The 22,131-nt window shown below is 30.7% G+C and overlaps 2 protein-coding genes across 2 annotated transcripts; both read left to right on the forward strand.

Annotated features, from left to right (window-relative positions):
* The first annotated feature begins 1,554 nt into the window (after nucleotides 1-1,554).
* LOC131070153 (uncharacterized) lies at nucleotides 1,555-3,510 on the forward strand. Its single transcript, XM_058005696.2, has one exon. It carries the CDS (start codon nucleotides 1,555-1,557, stop codon nucleotides 3,508-3,510), a length of 1,956 nt encoding a protein of 651 aa, XP_057861679.2.
* Nucleotides 3,511-7,530: 4,020 nt separating this feature from the next.
* LOC131070104 (UDP-glycosyltransferase CGT) lies at nucleotides 7,531-9,414 on the forward strand. Its single transcript, XM_058005628.2, has one exon. The coding sequence runs from the start codon at nucleotides 7,710-7,712 to the stop codon at nucleotides 9,087-9,089; it is 1,380 nt and encodes a 459-aa protein (XP_057861611.2). The 5' UTR covers nucleotides 7,531-7,709; the 3' UTR covers nucleotides 9,090-9,414.
* Nucleotides 9,415-22,131: the final 12,717 nt, after the last annotated feature.

Raw genomic sequence — 22,131 nt, forward strand, 5'->3', positions numbered from 1 at the left:
CTATTCTTTGATCCTCTTGCTAGAAATAAAGATCTTTCACTTGGAATATGGCACACATGGTGCAATTTTCAGCAAGGGGACAACAGAATATATTCAAGGTTGGATAGGTTTTATGCTAATAAGAATTTTTTCTCTATCCTACCAGATAAATGGGGGAACTCTGTTTTAGTCACATCGACCACGCTTTCTGATCATCACCCCATAAAAACCAGCTTTATTATCAATAGATCCGTGACTCCTCGTCGGTCTGCTGATGCTAAATTCATACTGAATACCAGTCTTCTGAAAGATGAAGATATCTTAGCCGCTGTTAATATTATCAACTTGATCAATAAAAATCATTATCCTCATCTTAATGATATTGAAAAATGGGACCTTAATGTTAGCTCTTGGCAGAACTTTCTTAAAACGATTGGCCAAAAAAGAGCCAAAGACTATAGACGCATTGAAAATACCCTCTCTGCTAACCTTCAGATTGCTGAATCCCGCATTCAAGCCAACCCCTCTGACTTCAACCTTACTGCCCAGCTCATCTATGCTAAGGATACTCTTAGTAAACATCTCCAGGCCAAAACTCGAGGTGCAAAAATTAGATCTCGAGCCAATTGGTTACAATTCGGAGACAGGGGATCAAGATTCTTCTTCAATCTTTTGAAGCATAAACAGACTAATGAAGCTATTGACAGAATTATCATCAATAATCAGGACATTACCAACCCTGATATGATAAAAGATGCCTTTGCAAAATACTACCAGGATCTCTTTACATCCGAAGATTCTGAGGAAGCAAATAACATCAGGAACCAATGCTTCTCCCTTATTCCCAAAAAGATCACCGAACAAGATGCTGCTCTCCTCTCTGCTGAGATCACAGTGGGGGAAATCGAGAAAGCAATCCTTTCACTGCAGAACGACAAGGCCCCCGGCCCCGATGGCCTGCCTGCTGAATTCTATAAAGCCAACATTAGTTGGATCTGTCATGATCTTCTTAATGTATACTCGGCGGCATTAGTTAGAGGTTCTTTAGGTATGAATATCAATAGGGGCATCATCAAACTCATCCCCAAAGATGGAGATAAAGCTCTTATTAAAAACTGGAGGCCGATTACTCTGCTTAATGTCTCCTATAAAATTTTAGCAAAAATCCTTACTCTACAGCTTCAGAACATCCTCCCCAAGATTATTGGCTCAACACAGACTGGGTTCATTAAGGGAAGGTATATTTTAGAAAATGTGATAGCTAGCTGGGAAGCTATGCATTGGGCTAAGCAGTCCCAGCAAAACTCTGCCATGCTACTTTTAGACTTCAAGAAAGCTTATGATCGAGTAGAATGGAATTTCATCACCATGACTCTTGAAGCTTTTGGTTTTCCTAGCAGATTTTGTGAATTTGTTAAAATGATGATGAAAGATGTTTTTGCCTAGATTGATATCAATGGATCCTTATCCGAGGCCTTCCCTCTGGGTAGATCTATCAGACAGGGCTGCCCCCTGGCCCCTGCCCTTTTTGTGATTTCCTCATAAGCTCTCCACTATATTCTTAAAGATCACTCTATGTCCCCTGCTGTTAGAGGTATCCGGCTCCCTAACAATGAAGAGCTCATCACCAGTCAGTTTGCCGATGACACTACTATTTTCTTTGAAGCCTGTGACAGCAACTTTGAAGCGCTTCAAAACAAACTTAAGACATTCTGCATTATATCCGGAGCAAAGATCTCCTACTCCAAATCTACCTGTCTTGGATGGCATGAAGTTCCTCCTGACTGGAGTAATAGATTTCAATATCAATGGGGAGGTCCTCACCTGGAGGTTAGATACCTTGGAATTCCCTTTTCTGTGGACCCCTCTCTTAAGGCTATGTGGCTTTGGATCAAAGACAAAATTAACTCCAAGCTTAATAAGTGGCATAACCGTTCCCTTTCTCTTGCTGGCAGGGTTCAAGTTTGCCAGAAAATTCTCTCATCCTATAACATATACTTCTCTTCGGCCTGGTTGTTCAATAACTATCAGATATTTGAGATCCAGAAGGCCATTAGACAATTCCTTTGGTCTGATGGCAGAGGAACTAGGAAAATGCATGCTGTTAAGTGGCAATGGTGTCATACAGACAGCCTCCTTGGGGGATTGGGCTTGAAGGATCTCAGAACTCAAGGAGTTGCTCTTGCCGCTAAATGGATCTTCCACTCTATGGAGGGTGACTCCCCATGGAAAATCCTTATTAGAAACAACATAGAAATGGGTTTCCCTAAGCATGCCAAATCCTGGAAGGGCCTGCCCCTTGCTGATCTGATCATGGGTAGCTTTCCTATTAAGGTCCATGGATCTGCAGTTTTCTGCTCCATTTGGAGGGCTTGGGAACAGGTTAGAAAGTTTGTAAACAATAAGGACTACCATGATAGTCAAACTCTATACGGCGAAAGATCTATTTGGTGGAACTTACAGCTCTCGGGAAAGCCCTTAGCCCTCTCACAAGGCTGCTCTGCCAGGTACTGGAACAATAAAGGGATATCCCAATTGATTGACCTATTTGAACATAACCAGCTGATGCCTTGGAATGATCTCAAAACTAAATTTAACATTCCTGACTCGCAAAAGAAAACATATAATATGATTGTTAAAGCCACTAAAGATCTCCCCATGACCTGCTATGTGGATTCCAATAGGTTCCTTCAGTGCAAATGGCCTGATGGTAACATCTTCAGCAAGATTAAGGCAAAAAATATTTACAATGTTATCAATCATAACAGCTCCATCATTGAACATATTAATGCTCTTTGGTATACCTCCCTTGATAGCTGTTCCTGGAAGAAACTCCTTAACCACCTTTGGAAGGGGCCCATTGAACCTAAAATTAAATACTTTAGATGGTTGTTGTTACTGAACAGACTCCCTGTCAGGAACTTGGAAGCTCAAACTGAATACTGTAAATTCTGTAAGATGCCTGAAACTTGTAGACATATCTTTTTTGATTGTATTTTTGCCAGGAAAATTTGGCAAATGTTTGATATATCTTATCCACTTGATTACTCCATTTTGAATATTGTGACTGGACATATTTATGGGATTAAAAAGGATACTAATCTTTTTTGGTACATTCTCTCTTCTAACATCTTGTGGCAGCTCTGGAAGTGCAGGAATGAGGAAAAATATCAGGACAAACCCCGGTCCCTTATTGAGTTTTACCGTAAACTCACATATTTTAAAATCCTCTTGCAGGTCTATACCATGATGATGATTGATAAAGACAAGCTTAGGCGGTTCCTGAAGACCGGTCACACCACCTCCTTTGTTTATGAGATGAAGCACGGCTACGAGTGGAGAAAGAACATTGATGACATCAAAGCTTTTGACAAGACCCTGAACAAAATGAACCAAGAAATCAGGCGGAACAAGAACACCAAAAAGGAGGTGCTTGCCATGCCGATCCAGGAAAACAAGAAAGTTGTTTGGATGGATGGGGATAAGGGATGGACGACCTGGGTTGATGCCATTGATGGCATCCTGCTTTAGTCTGTCTCCTTTTGATGCTATTTTTGTAGTAAACATGTCTATACTGTATACTCTCTTTTGATCTCCTCGATGTGAGGCCCTGCCTCGTACCCTTTTTTTGCTGTCTCTATGAGGCCTGGACTTGATTACGTCTAACTGTATATTTTGAAATCCTTATTATTAATACAAAAAAAATAGAAATATTGAGTTATTTTATTTATACAATTTTGAACCTAATAAACCATATGACTAAAATAAAGCATCGAAAAAGAGGAGTTAGCTAGCCTACATAAGTGCTCTATGTTTTTACTAATATATCTACAATAATCAACTACTCTACCTAACAAGAACTACTATAACGCTTATAGGAAGGAACTTGATGCAATGTGTCTCTTGTTTAAATGTATATCAGTGTTGTGTGTCTAGTTGTCTATAAAACATCTATTGGAATAATAAATTAATATATATTTTGAATACATTTATCTAAAATAGAAATATTGAGTTATTTTATTTATTAAATCGTTGTTTTCATCTAAGTTACTCTCTAACTATTTTATTTACTCAAAATTTATTTTATTTTGTTGTATTTGGCAATCAACCTCAAAATCAAATAATCAAATAATGAAGGTTCTTTATGAATAAAACATTTGACCATGAATATTTAATAATAATTTATTGTAATGAACAAAGTCAATTTCAACTATGCTACTAATAGTTGTGCTAATACAAATCAAACTTAAGATCAAGACCAACCTAAAATATCATGATAAATTAGACTTGGATTTTTCTTAATATCAAACTATTATGTAGCCTTTGAAAAGCTCTATAAACCATTTTTGATATCACTGTTAAAAAAAGTTATGGCGCCAATACTATAATAGATGAAACTAGCAATGATAATCATGCGTTGATCATAAACATACAATCATTCAAAAAAAATGCGTACCCTATTTTATTTTTCTTATATTCACCTTTTTTAGGGTGGTAGAATGATAATATATTTTCAAAATAGAAAGCCAATAAAATCACACAAAGTGTATCAATATTATCATATAAGGCCGCACTAGATGCATGCTCATTATTTTGACAGAATATGTGGGAGATTGAACCAGTCTGAATCTCATTGACAAGTGGTGAGTAAATTAAAAATGAAATGATAAACACTACTAATCAATTCTACGAATGAGGGAAAAACATATAAGTAAACTACATGGAAATCACATCTTCATTCAAAACAATATTGGTAGTTAACGGGATTATTTGAATAATATCTCGTTGCAATTCATTAATACCACAATTTATAGGTAGCACAAAACAACTAAAATCATAGGTTATAAACTCAAGGATCTACTACAACCTTCTTTTTGGGTAGGATGAATTCTAATATTCATAAATAGTTGGATAAGATGTTATGCAATATTTACTAGACATAATATTTCTTTAATTCATTTGATGAACATGAATTGTATGGGAATTTATAATATCAAAGTTAAAATCATTTTCTTTATTTTTTCTTCATTCATAACTTTTCAAATTAAATTATATTAAAAATATTAAATAATGATGATCGCTCATTAGATTATAATCATATTTGTAACTCAAATACTCTAAATAACTAATGGATGCCAAAAATGAGTTATTATATTATTAGGTGAATATCAAAATTTATTAGAAACAATTTGAAATGGATCTCACATTAAAATTATAAATAATTTTATGTTGTACAAGTAAAACGATATGCTATGCAATGTAATGTCCTACACAGTTAAATACCTTTCATTAATGAGATCAACAGATTTTTATTGAGTTGGTGGAGATTATAAAACAAGAAAAACAATTACCATCTTTTGGATATGTTTATTTAAGATATCTATAATAATTACCATTATATATTTTCTAATGTAATGTTTATCCAATAATTTTTTAATACAAATATAAATTTTCAAGAAAAACAATTAATATTAAAAAATATTTTAAACTTATGTACATACTAAACAAAATAACATCTAGATGTCAATTAATATTTATATTAATTTTATTTTATTTTTTTAGACTGTTGGAATCCGTATAGCTGTAGACCTTGTGACCTTGTGACATCGTGTTTCACCATTTGGAAGCTCTGGCCAATCAAGCTACATTGTGTTTCACCATTGGAAGCTCTCGCCAATCAAGTTAGGCCCCGAGCGGAGGGTTGTTGAATGCATTACATTTCAAATATTAGAAGAAAATTGTTTACATTTATTCTGGGTTAATGATAAAAATTAAAAATAAATAAAAGTGCATGAATATTTCTTCAATATATCTGAAATTTTTGCCATACAAGAAACATGTTTTTTTAAGAAATAATAATAATAATAATTTTCAATTAATAAACAATAATTTAAAAGAAAATTTAAATAGTTTTTTTTTAAAGTATGGGCTTGCAACTCATTAATGAGGCCAGAGGGTTTAAAAACCCGTATGGTCACCCCTTAGGATGCGAACCCCAAAAATAGTGGGACCATGACTCCCTATAAAGTATTAAATTTAAATTTTAAATTTTAATATTAATACATAAATTTAATATTAAATTATTTTATTTTATTTAATATTTTTTAATATGATTTTATAATATTACATGTTAATAAGATCTTAATTTTAAAATATTATTATCTAAATAAACATAATATTTAAATGAATAGTAATTTGGTAAATTTATTAAAATGATATTATATTCTTTGTTTATATTAAAAAATATTATTATTATTATAAAACAAGATTATTGTAGGAAATAATAAATTTGAAATATTTATAATTTAAATAAGAAATATTACTTGATGTATATCAATATTATTTTAATGAAAGAGAGAAAAAAATTGATTTTTTTAAATTGAGAATTTAATTGAAGATATATTTTATTAAGTAAATATTAAATAAGTTATAATAATAATATTAATAATATATTACACTTTAAAAATAGAAATAGAAGTAAGAAAAAAAAAATGAAAAGTGCATGCATGCCAATATCATAGTAAAAGAAGATAATTTTAAAAGATATTCTTATCAAAAATATAAAATAGTAAAAGATAGATTTTTTATGCATATTGTTTTTCTAATTATTAATAATAAAATAAATCTTTTTATTTTTTTATTATAAAATAATTTATTTATATTAATATAAATGTAAACATATGATTCAATTGTCTTACACCCTTCTAATCAATTTTGAATCATTGATTTCAATAAGTAGATTGCATATTTCATATAGGATATGCTTATCCTATCTTTTAAAAATAATCAACAATTAAATCTATCATATTTTTTTTGGTCTCCTATTTATTTGCCTAGAATTTTGCTTATGAATTTTATTTCTGAAAAATATTATCAATAATTTCATCTACAAAATGATTTAAGAAGATTGAATAAAAATAATCAGTCATTTGACAATCCATGGATCCGCCTCCACAAATTGCTCCTTAAAAAGTTCAGCAGATGGTCAAAATAAGCTAAGGAACAACATGAAGACATGCCCTAAATCCATTGCAATAAAATTGTTTAATAATAAAATAAAACGCAACAAAACAAATATTTTATCTCAAACCCTAAAAAATTTTAAAAAATAGATGAAATCAAAACCAATCTCCTTACAACTACCACTTCTACCACTTCAATGTATTCACAATAAACGAAAATTATATCTACCTTCAAACCAGAATTTTTTTCATCCTTTACTTGAAAATATTGATTTTCGGTCTTCAATGGAGAGTTAAAATTTGTTTACTGGCGTGACACATGCTTTCTGAAGTGCAATGAATCTCAGCACAGCTAGCTACAAATTATATTAAATTTGATACTCTGCATTCACTGCAGCAATATTATATATAATCATTAAATGCTTAGATAAGATTTGCCTTTGATTGCTCACAGATTTGACTTTTGTCTTTGCTGGGCAAAAAGAATACATAATCAAATCCAAAGCAGTTAAATGATCATTTCTTACACTGTTCACGAAAAGAGCTCAACGGATGATGTTTACCAGTTCCTCAAACCTGTTTCGCGGTGAAGTATCACAGTTTCCCGTCGTGAGACAATTTGCCGGATCTTCACCATTAAAGAATTATTGTTATCAGGTAACAAAATATATAGATTATAAAGAGAACGTTCCAGGCAAAAACAGACTGTTTCTTTGGTCTCATATTTTATTGGGACTCTGGTGGAGCTGTGGAGTAGGGATTCTGACAATGGCGGCCCTTGCAGAGAAAGAGAAGCGGCATGTGGCGGTGTTCCCGTCGGCCGAAATGGGTCATTTCATGCCCTTCCTTCATCTGGCCCGAACGTTAGCAATTCACCACGGCTTCACCGTCACATTCATCACCGCCACCCAAAACGTTTCTCCCACAGAAACTGCACACGTGCACCGCCTGGCTACCTCCGGCCTTGATATTCACGTCGTGAAGCTCCAGATCGAATCGCACGAAACCAGCGAAGACCCATTTTTGGCTCAATGGGAGGCCATGAGAGCTTCCATGCCCGCCTTCGAAAACCTCCTCACTTCAGATCTGCTGAAACAGACTCCTCCCGTTTCGGCCATCATAACAGATCCCGTACTCACTCCCACTTTGTCCATCGCCGCCAAGCTCAATATCCCAAATTATGTTCTGTTCACGGCTTCTGCATTTACACTGGGTCTCATGGTCCATGCCCCCCTTGCAGACGCACAGGGCTTCGGTTTCAGTGACGAGAAAGCCGTTCTACAGATCCCGGGTTTTCCTGCGCTGCACGCTGAGCAGATCCCCCAGGCGCTGAAGATTAAAGATCACATATTCCGCAGGGTTTTTCTCGCCAGCGGATTGGAGGTCCCAAAGGCCTCGGGTATTTTAGTAAATACGGTGGAGGAGCTTGAACAACAGTGTCTGCAAAGTCTCCGGAGCAGAGATGCCCTGCCGCCTGTGTATGCCATTGGACCCCTGTTTTTACCCTCGGATAATTCGTCCACGTTGGATGACGAAGCCGAGAGACAGTGCCTCAAATGGTTGGACGCACAACCTGCCAAATCGGTTGTCTATGTGAGCTTCGGCAGCCGCTCGGCCATGTCAGCGGCACAAATCAACGAGCTGGCATTAGGGTTGGAAAGCAGTGAGCAGCGCTTTTTGTGGGTTTTAAGGACGTCCATCGTCGATGGTGCTGGTTCAATGTTACCACCACTTCCACCAGGTTTTGAGGAGCGTGTTGGAGAGCGGGGGATTATTGTTTCTTCCTGGGTTCCGCAGGTGAAGATCTTGTCCCACGTTTCCACTGGTGCTTTTGTGAGTCACTGTGGATGGAATTCTGTTGTGGAAGGTTTGTGTTGTGGGAATCCTATACTTGCATGGCCTCTAGCTGGAGACCAGATGATTAATGCTACCATTGTGGTGGAGAATGCCAAAGCGGGGATTGAGGTGAGGAAGAGGGAGGATGGTATTGTGAGCAGAGAGGAGATTTCGAGCGCTGTGAAGGCAATAGTTGAGAGGAAGGAGCTGACTGAGGCAGCAATCCGGTTCCAACAGCTCGGAAGAATGGCCATAATGAAAGAGGGCTCGTCCTATAAGAGCCTTAAGGTGGCATTTCAGTATTCAAACTGATTGCGTTTCTGTTCGTTTTTTTTTAAAATCGTGGGATTGGATGGATCACTGGTCTAAATGTTTGAGGTACGATTTGACTTGATCTTATGATTACACTGTCAAAGATGACTACTTTTCTCTTCCACTGAATGTCTTGACATTGTTTAAGGAAGATGATTATAATAAAAGTAGCATTTCAACTATTAAACTGTTTGCTTTGCTAATTTTTTTCTTTTTTTAATCATGGGATTGGATGGACCACTGATCGAAGATCGTAGGTGCAAAAGTGCTGCCTCGCTGAATTATATAGTTGTTTATAGTTTGTGACTCGGCCTTTTCTTCCAAAACAAAATTTTATAGTTAGAGTGAAGGTCAGCTTTGTTCAATGTATTATGTCGATCTGTTGCATTTATTTACCTACAAATAGATGATTTTATTTTGTTTGTGTTTCATTTATGGTCATGAGAGTCTAAGTCAAAGTGCAAAATATCTCATGGTGATAGTATTGAGCTATAAGGTTGAGAAATCAAAAAAATTATTATTATGTATTATGTCAATTAGTGTTTCATTTTCTTACATTTTTTTTCTTTCTTCTTTTTGACAATTCTAATGATGTTGAAAGATTTAAGGAGTTTCATATTTATGCAATATTTGCATCTTCTTTAAAAAAAATAGGTTACATTGTAATATCTTATTAAATGGTAGTTTGACCTCCATCCCCTCTTTTATTACTTTATAATTTTAAATACTTTTTAATCTTTATTTAGTAATATTGACCATGCGAATTTATTGCAAGGGTTTGAAAGAAATGAAATTTAATGGTAACTAAAATATATTGTTTATCATGTTTGAAACTAGGTTTATGTAGTAACAAGAGAATAGTATGGTTTAACCTATATTTATTTTATACAAACTATTTATTTTAGAAGTCTGATTTGTATATCTTGAAAGATAATAGTTTTTTTAAATCATGGAAAATCAATTTGGCTTCATCAAAGCCTACGTAAACCTAGGCTATTGCATGCATAGAAATTATAGACTAGAAATTATAGACTTACATTACTTCATGCATAGAAATTATAGTATTGCCATCCAATAGAGAATGACTATGAAAGTCTTATATAAAATTAGAATTATTAAAAGTCTAATTTTTGTTCTAAATCACATACATACTTGTATTTCTAAGGATACTCTTTGTAATATTGGTAGAAACATTCTTCCATTGCAGTTCTAGTTTACAATTCCAAGTTGTAAAGTCATTTACCTAATAGTTTCAAGAGGAAAAAAAATAAAAACTAGACTTGATAATCATATAATGAAATAAATTTGGATATTTGTGAATTAGGGCATTGGAAAATCATTTTGTTAGTTTGTTAGTAGTTTCAAGAGATAAATATATTTTTCAAATATTATAATCATATGAAAAATGTAGAATTGTGTGTGATTGGCCAACATGGAAGAGGTTGAGTAATCTATAGTCATAATGAAAAAAATGTGAATTTGTAATTGATTGGCCATTGAACAATGAATTTGCTTACTAAAATTTCTAATTTCATCTTTACATGGTAATAAAAGTTAACACTTATATTGAATGTTCCAAATAGTGAACTTACAAGTACATACAAATGTTATTGTTGTTTTTTTATATTTCCACTCACTTTTATTATTGTAACGATGAAATTTAGACATCCATGCTAATTTTCATTTATTTTTAGGTTTATATTGACAAGATGTTTTAATACAACATTATATTAATAAGTGACACTCTTTTAAAAAAAAAAAAATTCTTAATATTTTATCCTTATATACACATACTTTCACATATTTTCATTATTATCTTTTGCTATACCCAAATTTACATATTTATTCCTCACCTCAAGATTTGCATTCCCATTTCCTATATCAAACTTGTGTGCCTTTGTTTTGACCTCAAGCTTCTTAAAATTAAACCCAATTTCAATTTTTCAAATTTAAATTTTCAACTCCCACCCTTTCCTACTAGTTGTTGGGATCCAACCTCATACGATTCTTTGTGTGACTACCATTACATCTTGGTATTTTCAGACATTTATTTGTGCATTTTTAAACAAATGAAGAAATCATCGTAGGTCATTCAAATATCCCAAGCATTACAAAGAGCATTCATCTTAGGAATATTTCAATTTGGAGCACTAAAATGAATACAACTATAATAAAATCAACATATTGTCCATTGCATATTTGTGTCTAATAGCTTCAATTATTAGCCCACAATCATAAAGTTGGTCTATCAAGTGGACTAACTAAGGGGAACTTAACCCTCTACAATCAAGTAACTTCACTAAGTTAATTTTAAATAACACCAATTATTATGCATTAGCAAATTTAGTAGAGATTGACATAAATCAAGTTTCAAAAGTACACAGTTTCTCATTAAATCACATGGGTTACATGATATACTTGTACATAATAACATTTCCATGGTGCATAATATCAATCCCAAGGATCTTAATTCAATTTATAAATAATTTTGAAGTAATTGATATGTAGAAAATGAGATCTTGGCCTAGGAATGCAAACTAAGATCTCAAATATCCACGACATATCATTGGGATCGTAAACTAGGTTCAACTAGAGTCTTAATAGGAGAGTCGAACACTTGGGTATTTATGATTCTTTTGTTGCAACTGGATTAACATTATGAAGTGTGTATAAATGAACTAGGTTAAATGATATTAAATTGATAACTTTCAACATAAACAATAAGATATAGAATTAGAAATAGACACAAAAACTTAGAACTAGAAATGAGATATAGAGAGGAACCTATAATTCCAATCTAGAGCATAATATATTGGATTGGGGAATAGGGCGCCCTAGACTGAGGGTGTCTTTGCCAACATAAGGTTTCATATTCTAGATATGAAGGCTCTATAGTTTTGTCTCTTCAAAAATCAGCCAAAACGTGTCAGACATGGGAGTAAGGTGCTCTAGCCTAAGGGTTTGTATATAATCAAAGTTTGGGATTATCTATTGTTGTTTTCTCTATTCTCCTATAACCATATCTACTATCGTATCTACACCTACACACATGAAAATGAGGAAAAATGGTTGTTATTTATAGGGTATCCAAGTGGAGATTACTCAATTCTTTAGCGTGATTTCAAAGGAGATTCTACCCAAAAAATACCTATCAAGGGTATAATTTTTCAATTCATTTGTATGCATTGTCAAAATCATGAGTACGTAAAAAAATATTAAGAGAAATAGAGTTACCTCATTTATCACTTTTAGGATGTACTTTTAGGGGAATTTAAGAACCATTTTCTTATGCATCTTAGCTAATGACACCAACATCAAATGCTATGCTGCTTAGGTTAGAAAATAATAAATACAAAAATTAAATATTTAAAACCAACAATAACTAAAGATAACCCACAATAAATGTGTAGAATTCCTATACTAGAAAGAAATATGAAATAAGGGTGACAAAGATTAGAGAATGAAAAAAGTAGGATCGTGCAAACTTGGCCAAGCCAAAATCATCTTCCCCACTCAATTTCTAATCCAAAGTTGCAAGATTGTTCCAAATGTAAGTTGAATTTTGCAAGAAAGAGATATTTCCCATATAGAAAACACCTATTTTTATTTTATGACATTAAGTTTGTTTTTCATCATAGTTCTAATAGCTGTCCAATCCTTCCCATGATTTCAAATATATATTTATTATAGATTTATTATTCTCAACTATATTAATTAATCTAAAATAATTTATTCTTATTTTTTATGCATTTATTTAATTAATCTAAGATTATAAAATAAAATTTACCTAGTAATAAGATAGGTTAAACTTTAAAGAAATGGCAAAGAAATATGATCTAATCTCAGAAGCTCTACTAAACCAACAAGGTCGCGTTGCAAGCAAATTTTGGCAAAACTATTTAGCTATTTGAATTTAAGAAATAAAAAAATGGAAAGGAGAATTAATATAATATGTGGACAATTGATGTTATATTGAATTGGAACACTCTAAATTTCACTCTAACAACCATTATTAATTTACAATTTGTGTTAGGCAGATAATAAAAAGCCATTCCAATTAATCTTTGTAGAAAATTTTCAAGAGGAAATACAAAATTTGCTCATGAGACCTAGAAAAATTGCAAAATTGGTATTATGTTCAAGGACTTGTTGTTCTAACTTTCACACTACTATTCTACATGGAATGGACATTTACAATTGATGAATTTTATGAAACATAGGTTAATAAATATAATTAGAGGTAAGTGTAGTGGAGGTGAAAGTAAATTATGTTTTATGATTTTAGTAATTTATTTATTTTTAATTATAATAATAATTATAATAATTATGTAAAGTCTATTCAATAATTAAAATAAATTTAAATTTAATTATTGAAAAAAATTATATTATTATACTGATTTTTTATTTTTATGAAACATGGTTAATAAACTTGAAGTGGAGGTGAAAATAAAATAAGTTTATGATTTTAGTAATTTATTTATTTTTATTATAATAATTATTTAAAGTTTATTGAATAGTTAAAATAAATTTAAATTTAATTATTGAAAAAAATATTATTATTATTATTAATGTTTTATTTTATTTAAGATTAATTGTTCAATTTCAAATAATCCTACTTTAATCAAATTAATTTTACTCATTAAAACGAAGAAAATCTATTTATTAATCCTTATGTATTTCATTTAAATTTCATTATTAAACGTAAAAATATTTTTTTATTGAGCTTTTATGTTTTATTATTTTTCTAGGTTTAATGTTTGTATATGTGTGTGTGTGGTTTATAAATTTAAAACAAAAAATTTGAATGTTTCAAATTGAATTGAATTATTTTATTGGATATTCTCCTAAAATATAGGAATAGTTGTCATTGCCCAAAATTGGGTAGTATACGTGTCATGAGAAATAGTCTTATTATGCCTCCGTAAAATGTTGAGATTTCAAATATCACCAATCAAAATGGATATTTATTGGGCATAAAAAAATTTTATTTACATAAAGTTAAAACATTAAAGTTGATTGGATGAAAAATAATAAAATGTTTTGATTGGTTCAAATAAAATTATTTAATCACTAGTTAGTTGTTAGTTAAAAACGCACCCTCCATTTGATTTTTTTCTTTTTTAATCTTATTAGTACATTTTTGGTTTTGATATATATTTTTTCATTTTTATAAAGTTAAGATGCATCATTTTTAACTTTGTAAATGATAGAAATTATTTTTCTCCAATCTAATTGGCTTGAAAAATTTGAATCTTATTACAGATTTCATGATCCACTGAATGAATTTTTTTAGGCAAATTTTTAGGTACATTAACATAATATTTGGTATGTTTAAATTATTTTATGAAATTTATTTTACACATCCACCAAACAAATATTTAACAATTAATTTTGACTTTGTATCTAGATCTTTTAAAGCTTTATATATATATATAAAACATAAACTAATAATATAATTTTAGTTATCCTCATATGCAATAAATTAATAATATAGTACTAATATATATAATAATAAATTAATAACTAACAACATAATAATAATAAACATATAAAAATTTATACAATATTATTATAATATATTAATAATATAATAATTAAAATAAAATATTATAAGAATCTTAATGTTTATTTATAAAAGATAAATTTTATAATAAAATAAAATTATTTTTAAATAATAAAAATAATATAATATCTAGAATAACAATTATTATTTATTGTAATTTAATATTATATCACTTATAAGTGGAATAAAATTAGATAATATTATATTATATCTTATTATTTCTCATACAATCCCATTTCTCAAAATCAAAATTAAAATCAAATTACAATTTACATATAACTTTAATCTACTATGCATATATTTCTAAGTTTCATTTATAATTCAATGACTATTTCTATTTTTAAAATCTTATATATTTATCTTATTATAACTATTACTCTATCAAAAAATCAAATTACAATTTACATATAACGTTAACCTACAATGCATATATTTCTAAGTTTCACTTATAATTCAATGACTATTTCTATTTTTAAAATCGTATATATTTATCTTATTATATCTATTACTTTATTAAAACGACAAGTGTTGCCAAGTACGTGGCACTTGTTAGTACTTGTCATTAGGCTAGTAGCGACAAGTAGTACTTGTCATTAGGCTAGTAGCGACAAGTATTGGCCACTGCGTGGCACTTGTTAGTACTTTTCGTTAGACTGGTACTATTGTAATTGATTGTACCTAATTTTCATTAACTCGTTATTATTCAATTGCTTTTCCACTAATTATATCTATGAATTTTTTGTTTTGATGTTTTTTTTTTAATTTTTCAATAGTTAAGATGCATGATTTTTAAGTTTTCAATTTACAGAAATTGTTTTTCTTCAATCTAATTGGCTCAAATAATTTGCATAATTTTTTATGGCCAAGGTTGTCTTGCATGATTCTCTCCTAAATTTATGTTCACATTTTCCATAAGGTTAAGAAACAATGCAAAAATAAATTATCATAATATAGGTTTCAATTAATCTATTTTCTCTTCTTTTCCATGGAAAACCATGTTTCCCAAGACAAATTATTAGTGAAAAATTAGATTACTAATTGTTATTTATTATTGAAAAAAATATTGTGTTGTTCCACATAAATATAATTTATATTTAATTAATATACTACAAACAAATACAAAGTTTTAGTTTATTTTTTGAGTTGTAATAATATTTTAATTAATTTTTAAAATAATATTATAATTATAATTTTTTTATTCTTAATAAATTAATTAGAATGTTATATAATATTTAATATAATTATATTATAAATTTAATATATAAAATACATACATAGTTAAATAATAAATATTGCCCCATATAAAATATAATATATGTATCATTCATTTAATATGTCAATGTTTTATTTGTAATAGCAATGCAAATTAATTTTAAAATAATATAATAATTATGTTTAATTTATATGTTATATTTTAAAATAGTGAATTAATTAGAGAGGTGTTAGTCATATAATAGTTAATATAGTAAAAATTTAATATATAAAATAAATAGATAATTACATACTAAACAATTATAAATATAAAATAAAAATATAATATACAATTTTTAAATTTGATATTTCCAATTTATGTGGATCATATTTTACATCTAGAATTGGTGGAAGTGTTCGTTAAAGTAAATAACATGTTAGAAATTGTAGTTGCAAATGTTGGTACAATTTAAATTTTTTACATTTTACATAAAATATATATTATAATTATATTTACTATTAAATATTTTTTTTTATTTTTTTATATAATGTAAATATTAGATATATTTTTAATATAAATAATAAAATCATTTATTTAAATTTAATTTTTATTTAATTTTATTATATATTAAATAATATTATAAATTATATATATTTTATATTTAATGGATTATAAATTATTAAATATAATATTATTTAAATTAATAAAAAAATATTTAACAATTTTATTTGACAAAATATTATATAAAATTATTTTTAGTTTAGGTATCAAATCAATTTGAGAATTCTCCTATGAAGATAATGGAATATTCAATCAATCTATCCAAATTAAAATCAAATTACAATACATTTGATTTTAAACCACAATGTATATAATTCTAAGTTACAAAGGGCAAATACTAGCCGCTATGTAGCACTTGTTCTTATTTAAGAATAGTGAAAAGAATGAATATTGTAATCCCAATGCAAAGCATGAAAACCACTTCTTTTGGCACTTGGAAAACATGCAAGGCTGAAAAGTTCTGTATTATAGACAAAATTCAATCTTTGCGTCTCTCTTGCGGAAGATTGCAGAAGATAGAATCCAAGTGCACTTAAAGAACGCCTTCATCCCACCTGAACAGTCACAGCTCATTTTTTGCTTCATACTATATATATAAAAAAAAAACCATAGTCCATATACCTATTTACAGAAAAAACTAGCAAACAACTATAAACAATAAATACAGTTTAGCATTTCAAACAGTTCTGCCCTGAGATTCAAACTCATCTTCACTCATGGGTGTCACTATATATATGGGCGAAGATTTCATCTCTCTCAGATCTAGGCGAAGAACAATCAGACATGGGAGAAGACGACCTGTGTGACAAAGATTTTTTGAGAGTAAACTTCAAATCTGAGGCCACTGAAGCGACTGAGCGTACAAAATAAGCAGCAATGGCGACCTTCACCTGCCCTCTACGGGGGACTAGTGGCCTTCCACTCTTTTTAAAATCTTCACAACTTCTCACACCTACACCCATTTCCACACACCCTTCTCAAAAGCTACCAACTGAAAGGAGATTGAAACTATTGCAATGAACGGTAAAGATAAATGGGAATACTCTTCGGGGAAAAGACGTCTGTATTTATAGTGAAAAAAAAAGGTAATGAACTCAACAGTGATCACCGTTGATCACCATCGCCACAGTGCCACTCCACTGACGCTGGTCAGATTTGATAATACTTATAAAACAATATCAAATCACGAAGAGGCGCATATTGAATATTTAAACTTCGGATACGAAAGTAACTAAATCATGTTGTATGTGGCAAATTCTAACAGGCTTTCATGTGCTGTGTTTGGGGAAATGTAAAACTGTAGCAAAGGGCAGGTGAATAAATGAAGTTTGTTTCCAAAAGTTAGAAAGTCGAGATTCATTGTTTACTTGATTTCTCACTATGGCTAAACATTGGGTTTTGGGGATTTAGTGCAAAGCCACCAGCTCTAATGTCCAGATTCAGAGTAGAGGATTTCTTGGACATAAGTTTACGAAATTCTAGGAGGGGACCAAGTTCACAACTGTCTAGGACATTCTTTGGTATTCATAGTAAATGCATGTAATCTAGCAATAGCATTAAAATAGGGTTGCTATGGGGTCTTTGCTTGTGAGGAAAAAAATGCATCCTACAACTGTTTACTCTATGAACCCAAGTCATGTGCTTGAGACATTTAGTCTTAGTAAGAAATTCTTATTTTTTAATTATGAATTAGTGTTTATAAAGTTTAATCAGATCTTGTTGTAATTTTGAAATTACACATAGTTGTTTTCTTTTTTTGAGCTTCAGACCTACGAGCACGACAGCCCAGCAAGGGCATGAAGTCTGCAAGCTCAGCAAGGGCCTTCACAAAGTACTTTTTGCCACCCAATATGGGGGCACGAGATTGAGGGGTATAGGGCACGATCCCGGCCTCATCCCTTATGATGTCGGAGCCTTGCACTCAACAAGACTTGATCCCTGGTGGGCTCATTTGGAGCCATTCAACTTCACTAGGTTGAAATCATAAAATTCTAAGGGTTTATTTATGAGAGTTCAAATTAAGTGAGTGAAGAGTAATATCAAGAAATCATTAAACTTAATCAGATCTTGTTGATCTTGTTTAAAATACAATCAGTTTTAAAAGCTTATTCAAACATTAAATTTAAATTTATCTTGTATATATGAAAGAAAAAAGATTGAAATCATAAATCTCTCTGTGTTTCTCTATGGGAGTTTAAAACAAGAGAGTAAAGAGTAATATCAAATATTTCTTGGATGTTATTGATGTAGATTACATATTTTTTAATAATATATTTTGATTTCTCAATACAAATTAAATAGATTTATATGATTAATAAAGGAAGTTTGATTAGGTGAAGGATTATCTTCAAAAACAATAAAAAAAATTACTACACATAATATGAAGATGGATATCTTTCTTTCAGAGATCACTTACTAATTATATATATGAGGTCATTTATAAAGTGGGACTGAATGAGATGGATTTCTTTCATGTATATAAATGGAAATCAATTCCATGTGTTAGGTTATGGGAGCAATATGAAGCGAAAGAGAGTGTTGCAAAGTAGCTAAGAGGAGTGAATGTTTGCAAGGAGTGATGTTCTTTTAAATTAAGGTTTATTCGCTGCCAATGATGACTCTCTTATGGGATGTGAAACAAACACTTTATTTTCCTTACTATCCTTTCAAAGTTAAGGTCCAAAAACTTGTTGGGAGCTAACAACATTAGCTCTATAATTACAACTATTGCTTCAATTATTTACCATGGTTTTTTATCATTTTTTAGGAGAATAATCCCTAATAGGTAAATTGGGATAAAGTTTGGATTGTTCAGTAACTAGAGGATGATCTCAAATCTTATGATCTAAGGATTCACATTGATAATAGGTTGTTTGGAAAGTTAAGATACATCACTCTTTAAGTGAGACTATAGGATCCTATTTGTAGTAACTAGAGGATGATCTCAAATCTTATGATCTAAGGATTCACATTGATAATAGGTTGTTTGGAAAGTTAAGATACATCACTCTCTAAGTGAGACTATAGGATCCTATTTGTATGTTGATAAACTTGTAAGATCCTTAGATAGGTCAACCTCAAAATAAACTCTTTTTTTGAGGGTGAAAGAAGAAAAAATATATTTCTCAACATAAATAACATGCCCTAATGAGAATACATTAGAATTTAGAAAAGGCCATAATGGCAAGGGGAGACCAAGGAATTCAACCTAGCTAAGGGAAATAGAGGGAATGTTCCTTTAAAATAAAAAATATTAGATCAAAAGGGAAAAAACTAGTAAAGAAGTACAAATGTATCTAGGGTTTCATTTGAAAATGACCGTAGCAAAATAAAGAGTATAAACCCTTGTTAATTATTTTGATGGCCTCCCTATATATCCTACAAGGGATCCAAATGGAGATGACTCAATTCCTTAGAATTCTTTCAAAGCAGATTCTACAAAAAAAATTCCTAACAAGGGTATAGATTTCAAGTCATTTGCATGCATTGTCAAAATCATGAATAGGTCAAACAGTATTAGGAGCAAGAGAGTTACCTTATTTGTCACTTTTAGGGTGTATCTATAAGGGCATTTAAGAGCCACTTTCTTATGAAACTTATCAAACAACACCAACACCAAATGCCAACCTACTTTGGTTAGCAACCATCAAATATGAAAAACAATTGTTTAAAAATGTGTGTGTGAAAAATGGACCTGTATCTGCAAGCTAGAATACACAACACTTCAATTAAGTCATTAGATGCATGGTTAGTAAATCAATAATCAATGAATAATAAACCATTACAAATCGACCCATTGCCTTCTAGTAGATGTGAGTTTAGATTGCTCTCAGATTGCTAAGATATCCAGTGACTAGACAACACCTAAACGAAGGATTTTTAAATCTATATGAGCATGAATATGAGCTAAATGGATGCAAAATTTAAGCTAGATATGCAAGATTAATCTAACATGATTTAAGCAATATATGAATATTTAAGCTAAATTATTTAAGCAATATGAAATAACTAATATGCAATATCTCAATGCAAACTCTCAATGAACCTAGAGCAAAAATAGCATAATAACAATATTTTCTCCAGGATTTCTGAAAGAGAGATGAGAGCCTGAATTTATAGAAAATTCAGAAAGAAACCAAAGGCTGAGATCGAATGATGATGAGCAGTCAAGATTTTCCAAGAGGAAGCACAATCCAGGTGAATTGATGTGATTGGATGCTTTTCTCAGTTTTAAAGGAAATTGAACTAAAATTAAGATAAATCAAGAAAAAACTGTTTTATTCTCTATTTCATTGAATTTTAATATTTAATTGTTTTAATTGCTTTCTTTGAGATTTTTTATCAATTTTTAATTTATTTTTCCAAGATTATCTCCAATTGATTTCTTTTCTCAATTTTTAATTCTTTTATTGTCAATTAATTCCTTTTTGATGATTTAATGGAAAATTGATTTATTTAATTAAATATGCAAGGATATTCAATAAAATAAATAAGATAATTGTTTAAAATGATTTACTTGGAATGATCAATTAATTAAATAAATATTTAATTTATATTGAGTGATTAATTTGCCATGTGACATTTGATGATTAAAGAATTAATTGTGTGCTCAAGATTTATTTAATTGCCTTTGGTTAGGACCTTGGTGACGTTGTCGAGATTAGGGGCTCATGGTTTAGATGACCATTTTTAGGGTAATACATTTGCCCCTCTTTGAATTAATGTGTGAGCAGCGTGTTGGTTCAAAGAATAGTTGATGTCTAGGAGATACCAGTTCTGAACTTGATTGATCATGAACCAGATGAAGAGCAAGGTGTTTAGCTTGGTTTGAAGCGATGAAGCTGAATAGAGTTGATTAAAGCGATACTGATCCCGAACTTGATTGAACTAGGACCGATAGAGAGCAAACATACCAAAATTGAACTTGATTGATCAAGAAGCAGATCTTACTGATCTAGAACTTGATTGAACTAGACACAATGAGTGAAGATAAAATCGATCTTGAACTTGATTGATCAAGACACGATGAGTGAAGATAAACTATCCAGCTTGATTCAATGCGATGAAACTGAACACCTACTTAGATTGAGTGCGATCAAAGATACTCTTTAAACCCTTGATTGAGTTTAAACGAATAATCATCTTGATGAAAAGCGATGAAACTGATTAACGTTAAGAGATTGATTCAGACGAAGACAAATATCAGCTTGATGTGAAGCGATGAAACTGATATGCCCCTAGAGATTGATTTGATTTAGATGATCGATAAATCTCAACTTGATATAAAGCAATGAAGTTGAGATGCCCCTAGCAATAAGAATTTGATTGATTTTCTTTAGTTGAAAAAGGTTTTTGCTCGACTTTTGATGAAGATTTGAAAATTTTCTCGACATTTGAAGATGTGAGGTCATAAGGTCATGAGTATGCCCCCTTGGGAGCAAAATCGAAAGATGGCGAGGGTTGTGCAGTGATTTTGAGCAATTTTTTTGTGTAGTAATGATAAGTTATTTGAGCACAAAGATTAATGTTGAAGAGTAAAATCAAAGTTAATGTGAGAATTAAATTGAGATTTAGTGTTGATTAACAAGAAATTGAGCACAAATTGAAGAAGAGAATGAGCAGTTGATGAAAGCGCTAAGTGGTCAACATCATGAAATTTCAATGAGAGAATTGACATCAGATTTCGATTTCGATCCAAAAAATGGACTCAGGACAGCCGATTTACG

The sequence above is a fragment of the Cryptomeria japonica genome, chromosome 1, assembly GCF_030272615.1.
Source record: "Cryptomeria japonica chromosome 1, Sugi_1.0, whole genome shotgun sequence".
Taxonomy (NCBI): domain Eukaryota; kingdom Viridiplantae; phylum Streptophyta; class Pinopsida; order Cupressales; family Cupressaceae; genus Cryptomeria; species Cryptomeria japonica.

Bases quoted from the DNA above. Each gene is read 5' to 3' on its own strand.
- LOC131070153 (XM_058005696.2), top strand. From the start codon at position 1,555: ATGTCCCCTGCTGTTAGAGGTATCCGGCTCCCTAACAATGAAGAGCTC.
- LOC131070104 (XM_058005628.2), top strand. From the start codon at position 7,710: ATGGCGGCCCTTGCAGAGAAAGAGAAGCGGCATGTGGCGGTGTTCCCG.